Genomic DNA, 22,235 nt, shown 5'->3' with positions numbered 1-22,235 from the left:
GCGACTAAAATGATCAAGGGTCTGGAGAACAAGCCCTATGAGGAGCGGCTTAAGGAGCTGGGCATGTTTGGCCTGAAGAAGAGAAGGCTGAGAGGGGATATGATAGCCATGTATAAATAGGTGAGAGGAAGCCACAGGGAGGAGGAGGGAGCAAGCTTGTTTTCTGCTTCCCTGGAGACTAGGACACAAAGGAACAATGGCTTCAAACTACTAGAGAGGAGATTCCATCTGAACATGAGGAAGAACTTCCTGACTGTGAGAGCCGTTCAGCAGTGGAACTCTCTGCCCCGGAGTGTGGTGGAGGCTCCTTCTTTGGAAGCTTTTAAACAGAGGCTGGATGGCCATCTGTCAGGGGTGATTTGAATGCAATATTCCTGCTTCTTGGCAGGGGGTTGGACTAGATGGCCCATGAGGTCTCTTCCAACTCTGATTCTATGATATAGATGATGATGGTGATTATTATTATTATTATTATACAGCCCATATAAGACAACAACTCAGTGATGCCAGCCCTGAAAGCCTTTGATGACACTTTGCACGCTCTGTCTCGTTCCCTGTCTTTCCAGGTAACACCATGACGGTATCTTACATGACGGGGCTGACCCTGGGCTCGGCCGTGGCCTACTTCGCCTACAGCCTCACCAGTATGTCCCACAGTACCTGCTTTCACACGGAAACCTACAACGGCTCCATCACCGCAGGATACTGAGCTGCGTCCAGGCAAGTTGGGGAGAGATGGACAGTGGGAGGAAGATCGGAGCGGACCTCGCGACGTTGCCTTTCCCTAGGAGCACATCCACTCCACTTGGACTTTGGTGCAAAATAGCCAAACGATGCTCTCACCCTCACACCCAGCCACCGGTTTCACGTGGAGGAGCAACCCATGGGGATGGAGGCTCTCCGCAAGGCTCTCGAATGCTTCCCATTCATTTCAGCGGCATTTTGCATGGGATCATGTTCCCATGGCAGTTTCTCCCACGTGGCTGTTGTTAATGGCATCCAGGTGCACTGTGCTGCCGGTAGCAATCCTCTTCCTTTCCTTGGGAAAGTGCAGCTACCTTGTATGTCCTCCATGTTGCTTGGTTTTTCAAAAAATGGGAGAAAAGATACTCAGATGCTCTCTCACACACACTACTTGCCTTGACCCATTCCTGCGCAAGAGTATTTGGAGAGTAGATGCAAAACAAGGCAGGATGCAGACTGGTGGAGTCGGAGTCGCTTGGAAAAGTGTCCAAATAAGAAAACGTCCGGCCCAGAAACTTGCCTCCAAACAAGGAAGTCCAGATGGGATTATTCCAAGGTGGATTTGACAAAAGAGAGTAAGGCCAGAGCTGGGAAAAGGGAACTTCTCTGGCCAACTCCCTTGGAGATTCTGGGAATTGTCCTGAAAAGTAAGCGGCAAGAGGTCCACTCCCAACGTCTTCTCCATACAACGTCCTTCCCCTGAAGCTAGTCCGACTCTGTTGCTTTTCTCATTTCTGTGCCAAGCTCCTCTATATCAAAGGGACACACCTAATTATGGGTTGTTGTAGGTTTTTCCGGTTATATGGCCATGTTCTAGGAGCATTCTCTCCTGACGTTTCGCCTGCATCTATGGCAAGCACCTAATTATGCATTAATGGAGGAGAGCAGAAGCTGATTGCTTAATATAACTTCTACACCTTAAAGGATATGGTTGAGAATCTCTTAATTATGATTTCCACTGCTTTAGATTTCCAAGTGAGAGGGATGCAAGGGAGATACATATTGGGTTGGGCAGGCATCCATTGCATGGCCCTTACTGGTTTCCATTGGGACCCCCAAGGACTGCCTTCAAACCTTCAAACCCAAACATATATCTTGATACATATTTATTTCTCAAATTCTTTGCATCCCAAAAAAAAAAAGGCTGTGAATTTTCCAGGCTGTCTGGCCATATTCCAGAAGCATTCTCTCCTGACATTTCATCCACATCCTCAGAGGTTGTGAGGTCTGTTGGAAACTAGGTTTCATTCCCATACTCAGAAACAACATCTTGCTCCAAAGCCCCCTGGTTTCTCTGTCTAATCCAGCTGCTTCTTTGGATGAGCTCATGTTATCCTCCCTTCCCTGCCTGTCGGCTTCCAAAAAGGTTTAATTCCCACACTCAGAAACAACATATTGCTCCAAACTCCTCTCCGTCTAGGCACCCACAGAACCATCAGGCCCTGCACCCCCAAACACCTCATTGTCATCAGTTGGCTGAACTACAACACCACCCTGGACATGCCACAGATATAGAAAACCCACTTGCCTAGTTTCCAACAGACCTCACTACCTCTGAGACTGCCTGCCGTAGATGCAGACGAAACATCAGAAGAGAATGCTTGCAAATTTCTTCCCCCGGAGAAGCAGCCTGGTATCTCTGTCTAATCCAGCTGCTTCTTCGGATGAGCTCATGTTATCCTCCCTTCCCTGCCTGTCAGCTTCCAAAGAGGTTTCATTCCCAAACTCAGAAACAACATCTTGCTCCAAACCCCTCTCCGTCTGGGCACCCACAAAACCATCATGCCCTGCACCCCCAAACCCCTCATTGTCATCGGCTGGCTGAACTACAACACCACCCTGGCCATTCCAGAGACATATAAACCCACTTGCCTAGTTTCCAACAGACCTCACAACCTCTGAGACTGCCTGCCAGAGATGCAGACGAAACATCAGAAGAGAATGCTTGCAAATTTCTTCCCCCGCAGAAGCAGCCGGGTCTCTCTGTCTAATCCAGCTGCTTCTTGGGATGAGCTCATGTTATCCTCCCTTCCCTGCCTGTCGGCTTCCAAAGAGGTTTCATTCCCAAACTCAGAAACAACATCTTGCTCCAAACCCCTCTCCGTCTGGGCACCCACAAAACCATCATGCCCTGCACCCCCAAACCCCTCATTGTCATCGGCTGGCTGAACTACAACACCACCCTGGCCATTCCAGAGATATATAAACCCACTTGCCTAGTTTCCAACAAACCTCACAACCTCTGAGACTGCCTGCCGTAGATGCAGACGAAACATCAGAAGAGAATGCTTGCAAATTTCTTCCCCTGCAGAAGCAGCCTGGTAACTGTCTAATTTAGCTGCTTCTTGGGATGAGCTCATGTTATCCTCCCTTCCCTGCCTGTCGGCTTCCAAAGAGGTTTCATCCCCACACTCAGAAACATCTTGCTCCAAACCCCCCTCCATCTGGGCACCCACAGAACCATCAGGCCCTGCACTCCCAAAGCCCTCATTGTCATCAGCTGTCTGAACTACAACACCACTCTGGGCATTCCACAGATATATAACCCCTATTGCCTAGTTCCCAACAGACCTCACAACCTCTGAGACTGCCTGCCGTAGATGCAGACGAAACATCAGAAGAAAATACTTGCAAATTTATTCCCCTGCAGAAGCAGCCTGTTATCTCTGTCTAATCCAGCTGCTTCATGTTATCCTCCCTTCTCTGCCTGTCGGCTTCCAAAGAGGTTTCATTCCCACACTCAGAAACAACATATTACTCCAAACTCCTCTCCGTCTGGGCACCCACAGAACCATCAGGCCCTGCACCCCCAAACACCTCATTGTCATCAGATGGCTGAACTACAACATGCCACAGTTATAGAAACCCCACTTGCCTAGTTTCCAACAGACCTCACAACCTCTGAGACCGCATGCCATAGATGCAGACGAAACATCAGATGAGAATGCTTCCAAATTTCTTCCCCCCGCCTCGTATCTCTGTCTAATCTAGCTGCTTCTTCGGATGACCTCATGTTATCCTCCCTTCCCTGCCTGTCGGCTTCCAAAGAGGTTTCATTCCCACACTCAGAAACTGTCACACCTCAGAGTAGATTCACCTTGCTGAAATCACCAAAACTGCACACAGACCGAAGTCTGAAGACCTCACACACTCTGAGACTGCCTGCCATAGATGCAGACGAAACATCAGATGAGAATGCTTCTGGAACATGTCCAGACAGCCTGAAAAACTTACAACAACCCAGTAACTCCAGCCATGAAAGCCTTCGACAACACAGTGTTCCCAAAGCTTAGCAGATCACCAGGAAATAGTGGCTCCTAGCCATGGATTTCTCCAGTTGCCTGCCTCTATCTATCCCACAAGTGGAAGAATTTACCTGGTGTGATTTCCCATTTCCTTGGAACCCTTCCATTGGGATGCCAACCTGGCTTAAGAAGTAGGCTTGAAGGCATCAGAAGTAGCTACAAAGAGAGAACTCCGTCTCATTGGAGGCGTGTGTGCCAATACAGATTGTGGCCTTGGATTTTATTGGATGCTCCCTAGTTGATTCTTCTTGTGTTTTCCTGTGTTTAGCTTATAGCTGGGGACCTCAGCCAGGGTGAGAGAAAAGGTGTGTTCCACCCTTCTCCCATGTATTTCTTATCAAACATCACAATGAAAAAGTGTTAAGATTCTCACTAGTGGCAGGAGACGTGGAGGAAGGGCAATAATGACACCCCACTTCTATATCTTTGCAACTCTTTGGCTCCCAGATCCCCATCCTCTTGTTTTCTCCCAGTTGTCTGGTTTCGTTTCTCTCTCCGAGAGGATCACTTTGCTTCTTCGGCCTCTGCGCAGCCATCACCGCATTGCCTTTGCTAACCGGCTTCATGTGCCATACGGCCCACACGACATGGTGGGACCGGCCCTTGTGCCAACTCATGCTGCATGCCCAGCTCCGTTTCTCGTTTCGACGTGGCCGATCCACCCTCGCTCCCACCCACAGCAGACCCTGGTTGCAGGCTGGGCCAAGAATGAAGAGAGGGCCAAGACTTTGCCTCCGTCTCTCCGTTGTGGAGTCTTCTGTGTACGCCCACACTTATGTGGTTGCTGATCAATAAAGTTCTTCAGATGTATTTTTTTTCTCTCTCAGAATCGTTTGGCTCCATGTTTCTTCTCTTTGAGTTTTATTTATCATATCGGGAGCGAACCAAGAGTACAGTTGTAATGTATTTTAAAAAACACAACATTTAGAAACTTGGCATTATATTAAATGTCCTGGCCACTTGGAGTGCCTCTGGTGTTGCCATAAGAAGGTCCTCCTTTGTGCATGTGGCAGGGCACAGGTTGCATTGTGATAAGTGGTCTGTGGTTTGCTCTTCTCTGTGATACTTTCAGGAACATCTCAGCAAGCGAGAGTCCAAAAGTGGCAGGCTAAAACCCGGAACCTTAATCCATAGCTGACATCCGTTGAAAAGTATTAGCCTCTAATGAAAGAACCAAGGTATTGACATCTCCAGCCAGGCCTGTAGCCAGGATTTTGATTCGGGGGGACCTGAGTTTGATTCGGGGGGGGGGGGGGGCTGAGTCTGAGTGAAAGAGGGTCTACCCTAGCAAACCTTTTGTATCATTACCCCAATGCCCCCATGCATATGGGATATATTGAGCATGGTGATCAGATCATGATATGAATAAACATAACAGTTGAAATAATGTACCAGTAAGGACTTCTCGCGGACCACCCTGAGAATTTCGGGGGGGGGGGGAGCTGAAGCCCCTGGCTACATGCCTGTTTCCAGCCCATCCTCTGTTCGGATATCAACCAGCATGTCAACGCCTTAAATGAAGAAACAGTTTCCTAAGATCTACAGAGATATTTGCAGGAACACCTCAGCAAGTGAGAGTCCAAAAGTGGCAGGCTAAAACCCGGAACCTCAATCCATGGCTGATATCTGTTGGAAAGTATCAGCCTCTAATGAAAGAACCAAGGTATTGACATCTCCAGCCCATCCTCTGTTCGGATATCAACCAGCATCTCAACGCCTTAAATGAAGAAACAGTTTCCTAAGATCTACAGAGATATTTGCAGGAACACCTCAGCAAGCGCGAGTCCAAAAGTGGCAGGCTAAAACCCGGAATCTCAATCCATGGCTGACATCCATTGGAAAGTATCAGCCTCTAATGAAAGAACCAAGGTATTGACATTTCCAGCCCATCCTCTGTTCGGATATCAACCAGCATGTCAAAGCCTTAAATCAAGAAACAGTTTCCTAAGATCTACAGAGATACTTGCAGGAACACCTCAGCAACTGAGAGTCCAAAAGTGGCAGGCTAAAACCCAGAACCTCAATCAATGGCTGATACCAAACGAGAGATTCCCTCCTGGGCACACGGAAGACTGGGTGACTTGGAGAGCAATGAACAGACTGCGCTCTGGCACCACGAGATGCAGAGCCAACCTTCAGAAATCTCTTTTGAGTAGAGAAGTGAGATACTCAAGCGCATATAGGACAGGCCTGTCCAACGTCCAGCCCAATTGTGGCTGCTGTTCAAATTTCCGCTGGCCCTTTCTCCAGGCCTCCTTCCCTTGCTTCTTTCCTTCCTAAGGGAGATGTTGCCTCTAAGCTGTAATGTGTCCAGCGGAGGGTGACGAAATGATCAAGGGTCTGGAGAACAAGCCCTTTGAGGAGTGGCTTAAAGAGCTGGGCATGTTTAGCCTGCAGAAGAGAAGGCTGAGAGGAGACATGATGATGGCCATGTATAAATATGTGAGGGGAAGTCATAGGGAGGAGGGAGCAACCTTGTTTTCTGCTGAACTGGAGACTAGGACGCAATGGAGTCATGACTTCAAACTACAAGAAAGGAGATTCCACTTGAACATTATGAAGAACTGTGAGAGAGACAGAGCTGTTCAGCAGTGGAACTCTCTGCCCAGGAGTGTGTTGGAGGCTCCTTCTTTAGAGGCTTTGAAACAGAGGCTGGATGGCCATCTGTCAGGGGTGATATGAATGCAATTTTCCTGGTTCTTGGCAGAATGGAGTTGGACTGGATGGCCCAGGAGGTCTCTTCCAATTCTTTGATTCTATGATTCTATGACATGATGAGGGGCATGTATAAATATGTGAGTGGAAGCCATAGAGAGGAGAGAGCAAACTTGTTTTCTGCTGCCCTGGAGACTAGGACGCATTGGATTCATGGCTTCCAACTACTGGAAAGGAGATTCCACCTGAACATTAGGAAGAACTGTGAGAGAGCTGTTCAGCAGTGGAACTCTCTGCCCAGGAGTGTGGTAGAGGCTCCTTCTTTGGAGGCTTTGAAACAGAGGCTGGATGGCCATCTGTCAGGGGTGCTCTGAATGTGATTTTCCTCCTTCTTGGCACAATGGGGTTGGACTGGATGGCCCACCAGGTCTCTTCCAACTTTTGCATTCTATGATTCTAAGAGTTTTTGCTGTGATTCCAAATGTCCCAAGAGATTTGCAAAATGGCTCAAACTCAAAACCTGGAAACATTTAAAAGCCTAGCGTTAGTGTTACTGTCTAATATTTTTTGAAAGTAACACAACGTATTACATACTGACATCTTACTTGAATATTAAGTTGCAAACATTGCAAAAATTGCAAACACCCCACTCTATTCATGTATTAATAAAACGACATGTAACTGTACTTGTTACTCCATAGCCATCATTAAAAAAAGTGGATGACTCGCTGTAATCCACGATTGCAGACAGAGAAAAACCTAATGCCACCAGATGGCAATGTTGCAAGGGTCGAACATTCTGGCAGAGAGAGAGAAAAAACACCTAGAATCCTAGAATCAAAGAGTTGGAAGAGACCTCATGGGCCATCCAGTCCAACCCCATTCTGCCAAGAAGCAGGAATATTGCATTCAAATCACCCCTGACAGATGGCCATCCAGCCTCTGCTTAAAAGCTTCCAAAGAAGGAGCCTCCACCACACTTCCTCCGGGGCAGAGAGTTCCACTGCTGAACGGCTCTCAGTCAGGAAGTTCTTCCTCATGTTCAGATGGAATCTCCTCTCTTGTAGTTTGAAGCCATTGTTCCGCGTCCTAGTCTCCAAGGAAGCAGAAAACAAGCTTGCTCCCTCCTCCTCCCTGTGGCTTCCTCTCGCATATTTATACATGGCTATCATATCTCCTCTCAGCCTTCTCTTTTTCAGGCTAAACATGCCCAGTTCCCTAAGCCGCTCCTCATAGGGCTTGTTCTCCAGACCCTTGATCATTTTAGTCGCCCTCCTCTGGACACATTCCAGCTTGTCAATATCTCTCTTGAATTGTGGTGCCCAGAATTGGACACAATATTCCAGGTGTGGTCTAACCAAAGCAGAATAGAGGGGTAGCATTACTTCCTTAGATCTAGACACTATGCTCCTCTTGATGCAGGCCAAAATCCCATTGGCTTTTTTTGCCGCCACATCACATTCCTGGCTCATGTTTAACTTGTTGTCCACGAGGACTTCAAGATCTTTTTCACACGTACTGCTCTCGAGCCAGGCGTTGTCCCCCATTCTGTATCTTTGCATTTCATTTTTTCTGCCTAAGTGGAGTATCTTGCATTTGTCACTGTTGAACTTCATTTTGTTAGTTTTGGCCAATCATCTCTCTAATCTGTCAAGATCGTTTTGAATTCTGCTCCTGTCCTCTGGACTATTGGCTATCCCTCCCAAACCTAAAATCCATCCGCAAAGTGCTTGCACCATAATGTAAGAGGAGATGGCCCAAAAGATGGAGACAGAGGTCTCACCATGTTGGCAAGTTGTTGTTATGTTTATTTATATCCCACCTACCTCTCCACAAAAGTCAACATTGACACTGAAATACAACACCGCCTGAGCTCTGCGAGTGCAGCGTTCTTCCGAATGAAGCAGAGTGTTTGAGGACCGGGACATCCATAGGGAGACCAAGGTGTTTGTTTACAAAGCTATTGTCGTCCCAACCCTGCTATATGCCTGCGAGACGTGGACAGTCTATAGACGTCAACATTGACACTGAAATACAACACCACTTGAGCTCTGCGAGTGCAGCATTCTTCTGAATGAAGCAGCGAGTGTTTGAAAACCGGGACATCCATAGGGAGACCAAGGGGGTTTATAACGCTATTGTCCTCCCAACCCTGCTATATGCCTGCGAAACGTGGACTGTCTACAGAAGTCACATGCAACTCCTGGAACGATTCCATCAGCGCTGCCTCTGGAAAATCCTGCAAATTTCTGAATGAAGCAGCGAGTGTTTGAAGACCAGGACATCCATAGGGAGACCAAGGGGGTTTATAATGCTATTGTCCTCCCAACCCTGCTATATGCCTGCGAAACGTGGACTGTCTACAAAAGTCACATGCAACTCCTGGAACGATTCCATCAGCGCTGCCTCTGGAAAATCCTGCAAATTTCTTGGGAAGACAGGCGGACAAGTGTCAGCGTGCTGGAAGAAGCAAAGACCACCAGCACTGAAGCGATGGTCCTCCACCATCAACTCCGCTGGACCGGCCACATTGTCCAATTGCCCGATCACCATCTCCCAAAACAGTTGCTCTAGTCCGAACTCAAGAACGGAAAACAGAATGTTGGTGGGCAGGAAAAGAGATTGAAAGATGGGTGTTCTGTCACACGCTGAGCCTGTAATAATTGTCTTTTGAATATGACGTGCACTTTGTGCCCAGCAGGAAGCCAGGGCACCTCAAAAGAGAGGTCCTCAAGGATTTTCCTGTACAATAGTCTTAGAGGCTTGAAAGGTTTAACAAAGTCCTTTATTATTGAACAAATTAAACAAATACTTCTCAGATCTTCAGTGAGTCAAACAAATGCTTAACTTGCCCAAATGGACAGGTAACTGGCTTCGTTAACTGTTCCTTCTCTTTAAGAGGAAAACCCTTTTTTAACCTCTCCCGGGCTGTCTACTATCTAGGCTTTGCTGATCTGGGTTCTGCTACCGGATCCAAACTGCTTCTTGGGCACCGAGTAGACCTACCAGTCAAGGCTTGTAGATTCTGCAACTGGAGGTCTTTGGGTCTATAAAACTGTTTCCCCCCGGAATTTCTTCAGAAATTTTAGGGCTGTTTCCCTCGGATGCTGTAAGGCTGAGAGGCTGTAAGTTCCCAGCCAGAGCTTTGGGACTTTTCCCCCTGGAATTTCTTAAGAAATGAAGCTTTTCTGCAGGTGAAGCTGGTTCACGTCCTATAGCTTAGTTTCCTTCTGTAAGACTGAACTAAAAATGGCTCCGTCTTCTCCCAGGTCCCTGGGGAAAGGGGTGGAACCAAAACTTAACAATGATGGACAGGTCGTTGGCCCTATAACTGCAAACCAAGGGAAGTCACCTTACTGCAAATGCATGGAACCTTAGAATATATGCAAACATTCAATAGAAAGAAAATGAAGCTGAAGCTCCTGGTACAGTCGTACCAGCACAATGGACTTAAAGCCAACCTTAAAAACTGTGGCATTGGCACCAAGAACTGGGAAGCCCTGGCCCTTGAGTGCTCAAACTGGAGGTCAGCTGTGACAAGCAGTGCTGCAGAATTTGAAGAGGCACGAATGGAGGGCGAAAGAGAGAAATGTGCCAAGAGGAAGAAGGTGCATCAATCCAACCCTGACCATGACTGCCTTCAGCATGTTCTCTCACTTTGGGAGAACATGCGGATCAAGAATAGGTCTCCACAGCCACCTACGGACCCACCACCAAGACACCACATCTGGAAGACAATCGTCCTCAAGCTACTAGGGATCACCTAAGTAAGTAAGTAAGTAAGTACTTCCTCTATACTCAATGCAGCTCACAATCAAAAGCATTGAAATACAAAGTTCCACTTTTGCAGATTTGATTTGAAAAGGTCCCAAGGATTTCTATGTCCTCCCAAGTGTTTCCCAAAGTCTGATCTTTGTCATGGTTTGGATTTCCCTGAATCCAGGATCACTGTCCAAACCAAGCCAAGGCTTCTGGGAGTCGAAGTTCAAAACACCCAAAGGGCTAAAGTTTAGGAATTACTGCTTTATAGCCAGCTTTCATCAGAGAGCCATAAGATGGTACAACTATAGTCACGTCGTGGCTGCTGAATTCGGGATATTTCGGACTTTGCTTTCTCACTTTCTTCTTTGCTGTCAAAGGAGTTCTATTTTCCCAAAGAAGGATTCCTTCCAAAATCAACACCAGCAGAAAATATTCTTCCTCTCTGACTTTTTCCGGTGCTTCACCCCCAAAGTGTGTGTTGCGACAGTTCTGGAAAACCAAGGTACAAAGGCGATGGTGAAGTCAGAGCCATGGTTTTCCTGCAATTTACAGCACTGAATGTTTGCTGCTATATGTTGCAAACCATCGTGGGATAGAAATATAATATTACTATTATTATATGAAAAGTTAGGGCTGGGTTTAATTCAGAATTGAGAGTGGGCTTTATGTGTGAAACCCAGTAACAATGTCAGATGTACAACCTTTCTTTCTGCCTTCCTACTTTCCCTCCTTTCTTTCCCCTCCCTTTCTTCCCACTTCCCTCATTTTTTTCACCTTCCTTCCTTCCTTTCCACTCTTTCCTTCTTTCCCACCTTCCTTCCTTTTCTCATTCCCTTCCATCCTTTCTACCTTCCTTCCCATTCTTTCCCCTTCCTTCCTCCTCCTCCTTTCCTTCCCACCTTCCTTCTACCTTTTCCACTTTCCTTCCTTCCAACTTTGTTTCTGCCCTTTCTCCTTCTTTCCACCTTCCTTCCTTTCCACTCTTTCCCCCTTCCTTTCCTCCTTCTTTTCCTCCCTTTCCACCATCCTTCTCACTTTCCCCTTCCCTCCCTCCTATCCTTCATTTCCGCCTTTCCTTCCTTCCTTTCCTCCTTTCTACCTTTTCCACTTTCCTTCCTTCCTACTCTTTCCCCTTCTTCCTTCCCACCCTTTCTCCTTCCTTCCCTATTTTTCACCTTCCTTCCTTTCCTCCTTCTTTTCCACCCTTTCCACCATCCTTCCCACTTTCTCCTTCCTTCCTATCCTTCATTTCTGCCTTTCCTTCCTTCCCACCTTCCTTTCCTCCTTCCTTCTTTCTACCTTTTCCACTTTCCTTCCTTCTTACTCTTTCCCCTTCTTCCTTCCCACCTGACTTCCGTTCCGCCCTTTCTCCTTCCTTCCCTCATCTTTCCATCTTCCTTCCTTTCCACTCTTTCCACCTTCCTTCCTTTCCTCCTTTTCCACGCTTTCCACCATCCTTTCCACTCTTTCCCCTTCCTTCTTCCCCTTCTATCCGTCATTTCCGCCTTTCCTTCCTTCCCACCTTCCCTTCCTCCTCCTTCCTTTCTACCTTTTCCACTTTCCTTCCTTCTTCCTTCCTTTTGACTCTTTCCCCCTTTCTTCTTTCCCACCCTTTCACCTTCCTTCCTTCCCTCCTTTTCACCTTCCTTCCATTTCCCCCTTCCTACCTTCCTTCCCCCTTTCCTTGTTCCTTCTTTCCACCTTCCTTCCCTTCTTCTTTCTTTCAACATTCCTTCCATCCTTCCCACCCTTTCCTCCTTCCTTCCTCTTTGAACCTCTTAAGTCCTCCAGGATGGAAGCTGACTATAGTCACCTACACACTTCTATATTAGAGGAAGTATTAAACTATAGATTCCTATAAGAGGAAATATTACAATTTTGTCATTGTAGTTGCTGGGATTTATAGTTCACCTACAATCAAACAGCATTCTGAACTCCACCAACAATGGAATTGAACCAAACTTGGCACACAGGACTCCCATGACCAACAGAAAGTACTGGGTAGGTTTGGTCGGCACTGACCTTGAGTTTTGGAGTTGTAGTTCACCGACATCCAGAGAGCACTGTAGACTCAAACAATGAGATCTAGACCAAACTTGGAACAAATACTCAATATGCCCAAATGTGAACACTGGTGGAGTTTGGGGAAAATACACCTTGACTTTGGGAGTTATAGTTGCTGGGATGTGTAGTTCACCTACAATCAAAGAGCATTCTGAACTCCACCAATGATGGAATTGAACCAAACTTGGCACACCGAACTTGGCACACAGGACTCCCATGACCAAGAGAAAGTACTGGGTAGGTTTGGTGGGCAGTGTCCTTTGGTTTTGGAGTTGTAGTTCACCTACATCCAGAGAGCACTGTGGAATCAAACAATGATGGATCTGGACCAAACTTGGCACAAATACTCAATATGCTCAAATGTGAACACTGGCGAAGTTTGGGGAAAATGCACTTTGACTTTGGGAGTTGTAGTTGCTGGGATTTATAATTCTCCTATAATCAAAGAGCGTTCTGAACCCCACCAATGATAGAATTGGGCCAATGTCCCATAGAACCTCCATGACCAACAGAAAATACTGTGTTTTCTGATAGTCTTTGGAGACCCTTCTGACACCCCCCTTGCACCCCCCCCCCCCAGGGGTCCCAACCCAGAGGTTGAGAGCAACTAGCAAAACCCTAGGAAGTCTACTTTTGTAGGAATCTCCAGGTCCTCTGCTGCAACCAAAAAACAGGTGATTAAACTGCATTTGGTCATAGCTGTGTCATATCATATTTGGCATTTGTAGTTGGTGGGATATATAGTTCTCCTATAATCAAGGAGCGTTCTGAACCCCACCAATGAAAGAATTAGGCCAAACTTGCTACACAGAACTCCCATGCCTTGAAGGGACTCACTGGCCCGAGCCTCCCTCCAGCCTCGCATGCTCTTCCCCTCCCGCACATGCGCACCACGCTGCCATGTGCCAAGCACGTCTACTCTTCCCTCCCTGCTTGGGAGTCCCAGAAATAGCCCTTCCCTTGGCTTAGAGGCTGGCCAATCACAGCAGAAGAGGGCTTCTGATGGGAGGATTCCCAAAAAGGAAGAGAAGGACAGGCAGAGAGATCTTCATCCTTCTCTGCCAAAGGGGTTCCTAAGACCACCAGAAGTATAAGTTTCCTGATGGTCTTTGGTGACCCCTCTGAAATCCCCTCATGAACCCCCCAGGGGTCCCAACCCCCAGACTGAAAAACACTGGCCTAAACGGAGTACAGTGTTCCCTTGTTACTTCACGGTTCACTTACTGTGGACTCACTATTTCGCGTTTTTTTTAAAAAATTAATTAATGAGGGTACATTGTAGCAAGGAGGGAAGAAGAGCCACCCCCTTGCCCTCTTTACCTTCCTCTTCCTCCTCGCCGCCACCTGTGCCACTTGCTGCCTCTTGCGCCCCGTGCTGCCTCTGCCACCTCCTCAATCACGGGGCCTAAGCAGTGGCAAGAGGCCCAGGCGGAGACGTGGAGGAAGAGAAAGGTAAAGAAGGTGAGGGGGTGGCTCTTTTCCACTCCTCGCCCTCTTTACCTTCACCTTCCTGCTCCTGGGCGCTGCCATTGAAGCCAAGGAGCAGGAAGGCAAAGTTATAGTGGGTGAGGAGGAGGCTCTTCCACCCTCCTCGCCCCTTTTCCTTCACCTTCCCACTCCTGGGCGCTGCCAGTCGATCCAAGGAGAAGGAAGGAGTAGGTAAAGCAGGTGAGGAAGCGGCTCTTTTCCCTTCCTCACCCCCCTTTACCTTCACCTTCCCGCTCCTGGGCATTGCCAGTCGAGCCAAGGAGCAGGAAGGCGAATGTATAGTGGCTGAGGAGGTGGTTCTTCCACCTTCCTCGCCCCCTTTACCTCCACCTACCTGTTCCTGGGCGCTGCCGACAGCACCGAGGAGCAGGAAGGCAAAAGTAAAGAGGGTGAGGAGGCGGCTTTCTCCCTCCTTGCCCCCTTTACCTTCGCCTTCCTGCTCCTGGGTACTACCAGTAGTGCCGAGGAGCAGGAAGGTGAAGGTAAAGTGGGCGAGGAGGTGGCTCTTTCTCACTCCTCACCTCCTTTACCTTCACCTTCCTGCTCCTGGGCGCTGCCAGTGGAGCCAAGGAGCAGGAAGGCGAAGGTATAGTGAGCGAGGAGGCGGCTCTTCCACCTTCCTCGCCCCCTTTACCTCCACCTACCTGTTCCTGAGCGCTGCCGACAGCACCGAGGAGCAGGAAGGCAAAGGTAAAGAGGGTGAGGAGGCAGCTCTTTCTCCCTCCTTGCCCACTTTACCTTCGCTTTCCTGCTCCTGGGCGCTGCCAGTGGTGCCGAGGAGCAGGAAGGCGAAGGTAAAGGGGGTGAAGAGTGGATTGGGCATCATACGAGGAGTATTTTTCAAGTAAGGTCCGTTTTGTTGTAGACACTAGTAGTTCACGCGCATACTGCAACGAGCGCGTGCCTCGTGTACCGGCATGCCTCGGGAACAACTGTGCTCAGTTTCCGCTCTGTAGCTAACCTGTACGGTTCTGTTCTGTGCTTTAAAAATGTTTAAGACTATCAACTCACCCTCCGCATGTGAGGTTTGCTCAGTGATACGGTTTTTGTCAGCAAGGAACCTGCCTGCTGCAGAAATTCATTGACAGATTTGTGAAGTGTACGATGATATACTGTTATGAGTGAAAGCAAAGTGCGTAAGTGGGTACGACAATTCAAAGATGGCCGTGACAACATCCATGATGACGACTGCTCCGGTTGCCCTTCTTTGATTACAGTGAACGCTTGGTTATCGGAGCAAGCGGCAAGTTTTTATGAAGAGGTTTTTAAAATTGGTTCAGAGGTATGAGAAGTGTTTCAACAAACTTGGCAACTATGTCGAAAAATAGTGAAGTATGTTGTTGTTGATTCGTTCAGTTGTCTCTGACTCTTCATGAGCTCATGGACCAGCCCACGCCAGAGCTCCCTGTCGGCCGTCACCACCCCCAGCTCCTTCAAGGTCAGTCCAGTCACTTCAAGGGTGCCATCCATCCATCTTGCCCTTGGTCGGCCCCTCTTCCTTTTACCTTCCACTTTCCCCAGCATCATTCCCTTCTCCAGGCTTTGCTGTCTCCTCATGATGTGGCCAAAGGACTTTCCCTCTAGTCTCCTTCCCTCCAGTGAGCAGCCGGGCTTTCTTTCCTGGAGGATGGACTGGTTGGATCTTCTCGCAGTCCAAGGCACTCTCAGCACTTTCCTCCAACACCACAGCTCAAAAGCATCTCTCTTCCTTCGCTCAGCCTTCCCGAAGGTCCAGCTCTCACATCCGTAGGTGACTACAGGGAAGACCATGGCTTTGACTAGGCAATGGATCTTTGTTGCCAGTCTGATGTCTCTACTCTTTACTATTTGATCGAGACTGGACATTGCTCTTCTCCCAAGAAGGAAGCGTCTTCTGATTTCCTGGCCACAGTCTGCATCTGCAGTCATCTTTGCACCTAGAAATACAAAGTCTGTCACGGCCTCCACATCTTCTCCCTCTATTTTCCAGTTGTCAATCATTCTTGTTGCCATAATCTTGGTTGTTTTGGATGTTTAGCTGCAACCCGGCTTTTGCGCTTTCTTCTTTCACCTTGATTAGAAGGCTCCTCAGCTCCTCCTTGCTTTCGGCCATCAGAGTGGTGTCATCTGCATATCTGAGGTTGTTAATGTTTCTTCCAGCCATTTTCACCCCAGCTTTGCATTCATCGAGCCCCGCACATCCTCACATGATGTGTTCTGCATACAAGTTAAAGAGGTTGGGTGAGAGGATGCAGCCTTGCCATCCTCCTTTCCCAATCTTGAACCCGTCTCCTGTTCCCTGGTCAGTTCTGACTGTGGCTCCTTGGTCCTTGTACAGATTCCTCAGGAGAGAGGGAAGGGGGCTTGGGATGCCCATCCCACCCAGAACCTGCCACAATTTATTATGATCCACACAGTCAAAGGCTTTAGGAGAGTCAATGTGAATAGAATAGTCAAGTGAAGTACGTACTTTCTGAAAATAAATTTACTTTTTTGAATTTACGTTTGTGTACTTATGTTCAAACGGACCTTACTTAAAAAATACCCCTCGTATTTGTTTTTCACGTATTGCGGGTGGTCCTGGAACGTAGGTAAGTTTGGGACCACCGTATCTTAAGAGAGAAAGAAAGGGGGAAAGCAGGGAGGGGATTCTCAACGGAAGGCAAGGGCTTCGTGTTGTCGTGTTGTGACGATGTGTAACTTTTATTCTCATGTTTATGTGTTGTTTAGACAGTGGTTGATAAATGGTAAGTATGAAGGAATATATTTTGTTGGAGATGGTGGCTTGGCGTTAGCTGGGTTGCCATAGCAACAGGGGCAGAGCCAACTGCCTCTTCACGGGGCAGCTGTTTTGAAAGTCAGTCAGTAAGCCGGTGAGCTACTGAGAAGACTGAATCTCTGGGTGGAGATTCAGGGAATTAATTGGTGACCAAAGGGGTTACAGAAAAGGACCCAGTAGTGATAAAACTACAGGGGGTTATTGATTCTGCATTAAGAATCAAGGTTTGGCTGGGAACCAAGTCTGTTAATAAGCCTTTTAGCTTATTTGTTTTATTAGGACAGTTGTCCAGAAGAGTTACATCTGCTTATAGAAACCTCTTGAAGTCTATGCCTGAGATTACTCATGAAACCTTACTAATGTAACCAATCAAGATTTGTGCCTCTTGTGAAGAAACAGTTAAACATGTTATACTCCTGTTAAAATAAACTTGTTACTATTTTCCTCAAGCCTTGCCTGATACAGTTTCTCTCAAGGCAAACAGCCTGCATGGGAAGTGGAGTCAAGCCAGGTACGGTAAACGCTGCACTATCAGATGAAGAAAGCCTTCTGTAATTAATAGTCCCTTATAAAATAGCTCCTAAGCTGATATTGATCGTTGCCCAGCTTTCCTCACAGATTAGGTGGCAGTAAGTTCAACCACACTCCTTCACAGTCGTGTTGTTGATTCTGCGGAAGGAAACAAGTGATCAAAACCGAAGACAAAAATCAAAGGCAGAGTTCCGGTTGTTTAGTTTTTCAATCATAGATTTTTTTTTTTATGAAAAGGAATCACACATAATTCGGCAACGAACAGAATGCAAAAAAGGGGGGTGTGGGGGGAGGAACCGAAAACGTAACAAAACAAAACAAAAAATAATAAACAGTGTGGGGGGGAAAAGGGACAAAAACCTGGCTCCTTTCCTCTCGATTGTCTACAAAAAATCCTTGTGTTCCATAGAAGGCAATGGGCAGTTAAGTGCTTTCTATTTAACATTCGCTTCAATCCTCGCTCTCTGTGTCACTTCTTTATTATTATTATTATTATTATTATTTGTATAATAACACACTTGCTCACACAAAAGTTGCTTCGACACAAGCACAGAGAGACACAGTTTCCGTACGGATTTCTTCTTCTTCTTCTTCTTTTTCCCCTGCGGTCACACAATCCAACAGGAAATTAAAAAATAGAGGCGTCTAAAATGTCAGACCGTGTTTTCGGGTTTTTTTTTTGTCATAATTTCGTAATTTTTTTTCACAGTTTTTTTTTTTAAAAAATGTTTATATATTTATATATATTTATATATTTATACTTTATAGTTATTAATTAAAAAGTTGGATTCCGTTTTTGCTTTCCCTCCCCGCTTCCCCTTCCTTTTCCGCTTCCGCTTCCTCTCTCTTGTTGTTTTGCTTCCGTCTTACTATCCGGAACGGAAAAAGGAAGGAGAACACTACTACATATGAGTCTTTTGGTAGATTCAAACTGTACAGAGTTGTCGAATGGGTGAGTGGAGTGAGTTTAAAAGACACGTCGATCTGTCGAAAGGTCTCTTTTCCGGAAGCGGCGGTCCGGGGTTCGGGTTGGGGAAAAAAAGGCAGGCGATACAAAGCAGCACCAGTGTGGTTCGGTTAAAAATCGGTCGTGATTTCGGAAAAAAGGGTGGAAAACACAGGAAGACGCCTTTTCCCCGGGACCGGATGTTTCGCCGCAGAATTAAAAAAAAGACAAATATCTGTCCACGGATCTCCCCACTTGTAGTGCTGGAATGGTACAGTCCGACTCGGGCAGAAACAATCACGGCGTCTCAGCGGTGCGTGTGTAGTGTACGAGTTCGTTTGTTTTGATTCTTTAAGTGCAAAATACAGAATTATTATTGTCCGTTCTCACCTCGCCCCATCACCGAACTTTTCGCCCGTGCGGCTTTGCCCGCGACTGATTGCGTCCCTGTATCTCTCGTGGCTCAACGGATGGACAGATGGAGGGATGGGCGTGGGTGGGCTGGCAAACTTTAGGGGGAGGTGCCACGGCCAACGCTTCCACACCCCCCCCCCCCCGCGGGTAAACGCCCCACGTTTCTGCAAGTGCCATCTTCTCCTTAAGTCTTTACGAAGGGGGCCCAGTGGGGGAGGAAGAAGGGGGAAATGGTTTCGAGTATTCTGTCCTGTCTGAAACACCGAGGAGTCTTCAGAAGGTCCAGGTGCGTGACATAGGTCAAGGTCTCCCCTTGACATTAAGTCTAGTTGTGTCAGATTCTGGGGGCTGGTGCTCATCTCCGTATCTCAGCTGAAGGGCCGGCGTTCTCCGTAGACACCTCCAAGGTCATGTGGCCAGCACGACTGCACGGAGCGCCGTTTACTGTGGTACCTATGGATCTACTCACATTTGCATGTTTTCAAACTGCTAGGTTGGGAGGAGATGGGGCTAACGGTGGGAGCTCACCCTCACTACCTTCCCGCAGAAGCCAAACTCACATTTGTATGTTTTCGAACTGCTAGGTTGGCAGGAGCTGGGGCTAACAGTGGGAGCTCGCCCTCGCTACCTTCCCGCAAAAGCCAAACTCACATCTGCATGTTTTCAAACTGCTAGGCTGGCAGGAGATGGGGCTAACGGTGGAAGCTCGCCCCCGCTACCTTCCCGCAGAAGCGGTACTTATTGATCTACTCACATTTGCATGTTTTCGAACTGCTAGGTTGGGAGGAGATGGGGCTAACGGTGGGAGCTCACCCTCGCTACCTTCCTGCAGAAGCCAAACTCACATTTGCATGTTTTCAAACTGCTAGGTTGACAGGAGCTGGGGCTAACAGTGGAAGCTTGCCCCTGCTACCTTCCTGCAAAAGCCAAACTCACATCTGCATGTTTTCAAACTGCTAGGCTGGCAGGAGCTGGGGCTAACGGTGAGAGCTTGCCCCTGCTACCTTCCCGCAAAAGCCAAACTCACATCTGCATGTTTTCAAACTGCTAGGCTGGCAGGAGATGGGGTTAACTAACAGTGGGAGCTCACCCCGGCTACCTTCCCGCAGAAGCGGTACCTATTGATCTACTCGCGTTTGCATGTTTTTGAACTGCTAGGCTGGCAGGAGCTGGGGCTAACAGTCAGAACTCACCCCGGCTACCTTCCCACAGAAGTGGTACCTATTGATCTACTCACATTTGCATGTTTTCAAACTGCTAGGTTGGCAGGAGCTGGGGCTAACAGTGGGAGCTTGCCCCTGCTACCTTCCCACAAAAGCCAAACTCACATCTGCATGATTTCAAACTGCTAGGCTGGCAGGAGATGGGGTTAACTAACAGTGGGAGCTCGCCCTCGCTACCTTCCCGCAGAAGCGGTACCTATTGATCTACCCGCATTTGCATGTTTTTGAACTGCTAGGCTGGCAGGAGCTGGGGCTAACAGTGGAAGCTCGCCCCCGCTACCTTCCTGCAGAAGCGGTACCTATTGATCTACTCACATTTGCATGTTTTCGAACTGCTAGGTTGGCAGGAGATGGGGCTAACGGTGGAAGCTCGCCCCCGCTACCTTCCTGCAGAAGCGGTACCTACTGATCTACTCACATCTGCATGTTTACAAACTGCTAGGTTGGCAGGATCTGGGGCTAACTAACAGTGGGAGCTCGCCCTTGCTACCTTCCCGCAGAAGCGGTACCTATTGATCTACTCACATTTGCATGTTTTCGAACTGTTAGGCTGGCAGGAGCTGGGGCTAACAGTGAGAGCTTGCCCCCGCTACCTTCCCGCAAAAGCCAAACTCACATCTGCATGTTTTCAAACTGCTAGGCTGGCAGGAGCTGGGGCTAACTAACAGTGGGATCTCACCCCTGCTACCTTCCTGCAGAAGCGGTACCTATTGATCTACTCACATCTGCATGTTTTCAAACTGCTAGGTTGGCAGGAGCTGGGGCTAACAGTCGGAACTCAACCCGGCTACCTTCCCGCAGAAGCGGTACCTATTGATCTACTCACATTTGCATGTTTTCGAACTGCTAGGTTGGCAGGAGATGGGGCTAATAGTGGAAGCTCATCCCCGCTACCTTCCCGCAGAAGCGGTACCTACTGATCTACTCACATCTGCATGTTTACAAACTGCTAGGTTGGCAGGAGATGGGGCTAACAGTGCGAGCTCACCCTGGCTACCTTCCCGCAGAAGCGGTACCTATTGATCTACTCACTTTTGCATGTTTTCGAACTGCTAGGCTGGCAGGAGCTGGGGCTAACAGCGGGAGCTCACCCCGCTCCCCGGATTCAAACCGCTGACCTTTCGGTCAGCAAGTTCAGCAGCTCAGAGGTGTAAAAGCAGGAAGCCCCTGGTGCTTGTGATATATATATATGGAAGGGTAAGTGTTTTGAGTTCCTGAAGCAGCAAAGAGCCAAACAGCCAACGTCCCAAACACACGCCTTTCCCCAAAATCTTGGGTCTGGATGGAAGCAAGATCCGGGATTTCCAAGCAGGAGCCGTTCACTTTACATTCATCTTAACGGGAGGAAGAAATGCTTCTCGTTCAGCCACCCCGGCTTGGAATGAAAAGCACCAAATGTTTGGAAGGAGCAGGAAAATGGATCTAGATAGGACACCGTTGCGTGGCTGGTCTCTCTCAGCATCTCCAGGCTGCAAATTTATGTCCAAGCAACACTATAATTCTCAACCGCGGCTCCTTCCTTCAGGTCTCCGTTTGCGGACAGACTTTCAGGTGGAGCAAACACCTGAGCGGAGCCTCCACGAGCGTCTCGTTGACCCTGCAACATAGTTCATCTTATAGTTTTTGGTGAGGAAGGCTTTTAAGTGGATGACCCTGAAGGTTTGAGAAGACGTTGAGTTTCCTGAAGTATCCTATGCACGCCTGAACCACGGGAAGGAAGGTGTAGTTCAGCTTTATCCCGGCAATCGATGTGGCACAGCACCCCAAAGTCGTACCAGTTCGTGTACGGACAGATTGCAAACTTCTTGCCTTGTGTCGTTTTGTGAAACAACCTTATTCCCTTCTTTTGCACGAGTTCGATCGTTCTGTTTCTGAAAGACCCCTCCGGGGTTTCGCTTTGTATTTCTGGAACGATGTGACCGAGTGTTAAAACAATCATGCTGTCGTTAAAACAGGCACATACATTTCATGACATCCCATTCTTCTTTGCCGTCGTCTCTTCCTTCCTCTACGGAGAGGCGAGGGGCGTTACTCCGAACGCTTTGGGAGGGTGGGATTCCTCCAAAGTAGTTAACAGATGACGGGGACCCCATCTGTGTTGAATATCATGCCCGTGGTGGGCTCGTATGTCCCCGCTAGGTAGTAAAGGTCTTCGCTGTCCTGGTATTTCTTGGTTTTCAGCATCTGCTCGTATTGCTCCAAGTCGACCACCAGACATTTGTGCGAGATTGTCTGGACGTCGTTCTCGTCAACGTGGGAAGACTGGTACAGCGCACGCTGGATCGGAAAGGAGAGAAAGAGAGAGGGAAGGGGAGAGGTTAGCCGGGCGACGTGGAAGACACCAA

General features: G+C 48.0%; 2 protein-coding genes across 4 annotated transcripts in view; one reads left to right on the top strand and one right to left on the bottom strand.

Moving 5' to 3' along the window:
• The window catches only part of LOC137095383 (equilibrative nucleoside transporter 4-like), a 66,367-nt gene extending 61,508 nt beyond the window's left edge, over positions 1–4,859 (top strand). Inside the window, exon 11 of the mRNA XM_067461985.1 lies at positions 567–4,859. Within this exon, the coding sequence (XP_067318086.1) occupies positions 567–709 (143 nt within the window). The 3' untranslated portion in view covers positions 710–4,859. The remainder of the gene's footprint in view (positions 1–566) is intronic.
• A 12,643-nt stretch (positions 4,860–17,502) lies between these two features.
• LOC137095093 (trinucleotide repeat-containing gene 18 protein-like) overlaps positions 17,503–22,235 on the bottom strand; it is a 206,164-nt gene continuing 201,431 nt past the window's right edge. For all 3 annotated transcript variants that reach the window (XM_067461331.1, XM_067461332.1, XM_067461330.1), the window contains one exon: positions 17,503–22,167. In XM_067461331.1, coding sequence (XP_067317432.1) covers positions 21,961–22,167 — 207 coding nt within the window. In that variant the 3' untranslated portion in view covers positions 17,503–21,960. The remainder of the gene's footprint in view (positions 22,168–22,235) is intronic.

The sequence above is a fragment of the Anolis sagrei genome, chromosome Y (assembly GCF_037176765.1).
Source record: "Anolis sagrei isolate rAnoSag1 chromosome Y, rAnoSag1.mat, whole genome shotgun sequence".
NCBI lineage: Eukaryota > Metazoa > Chordata > Lepidosauria > Squamata > Dactyloidae > Anolis > Anolis sagrei.
The sequence above is the reverse complement of the archived record's forward strand: the minus strand, read 5'-3'. Positions and strand labels throughout refer to the sequence as shown.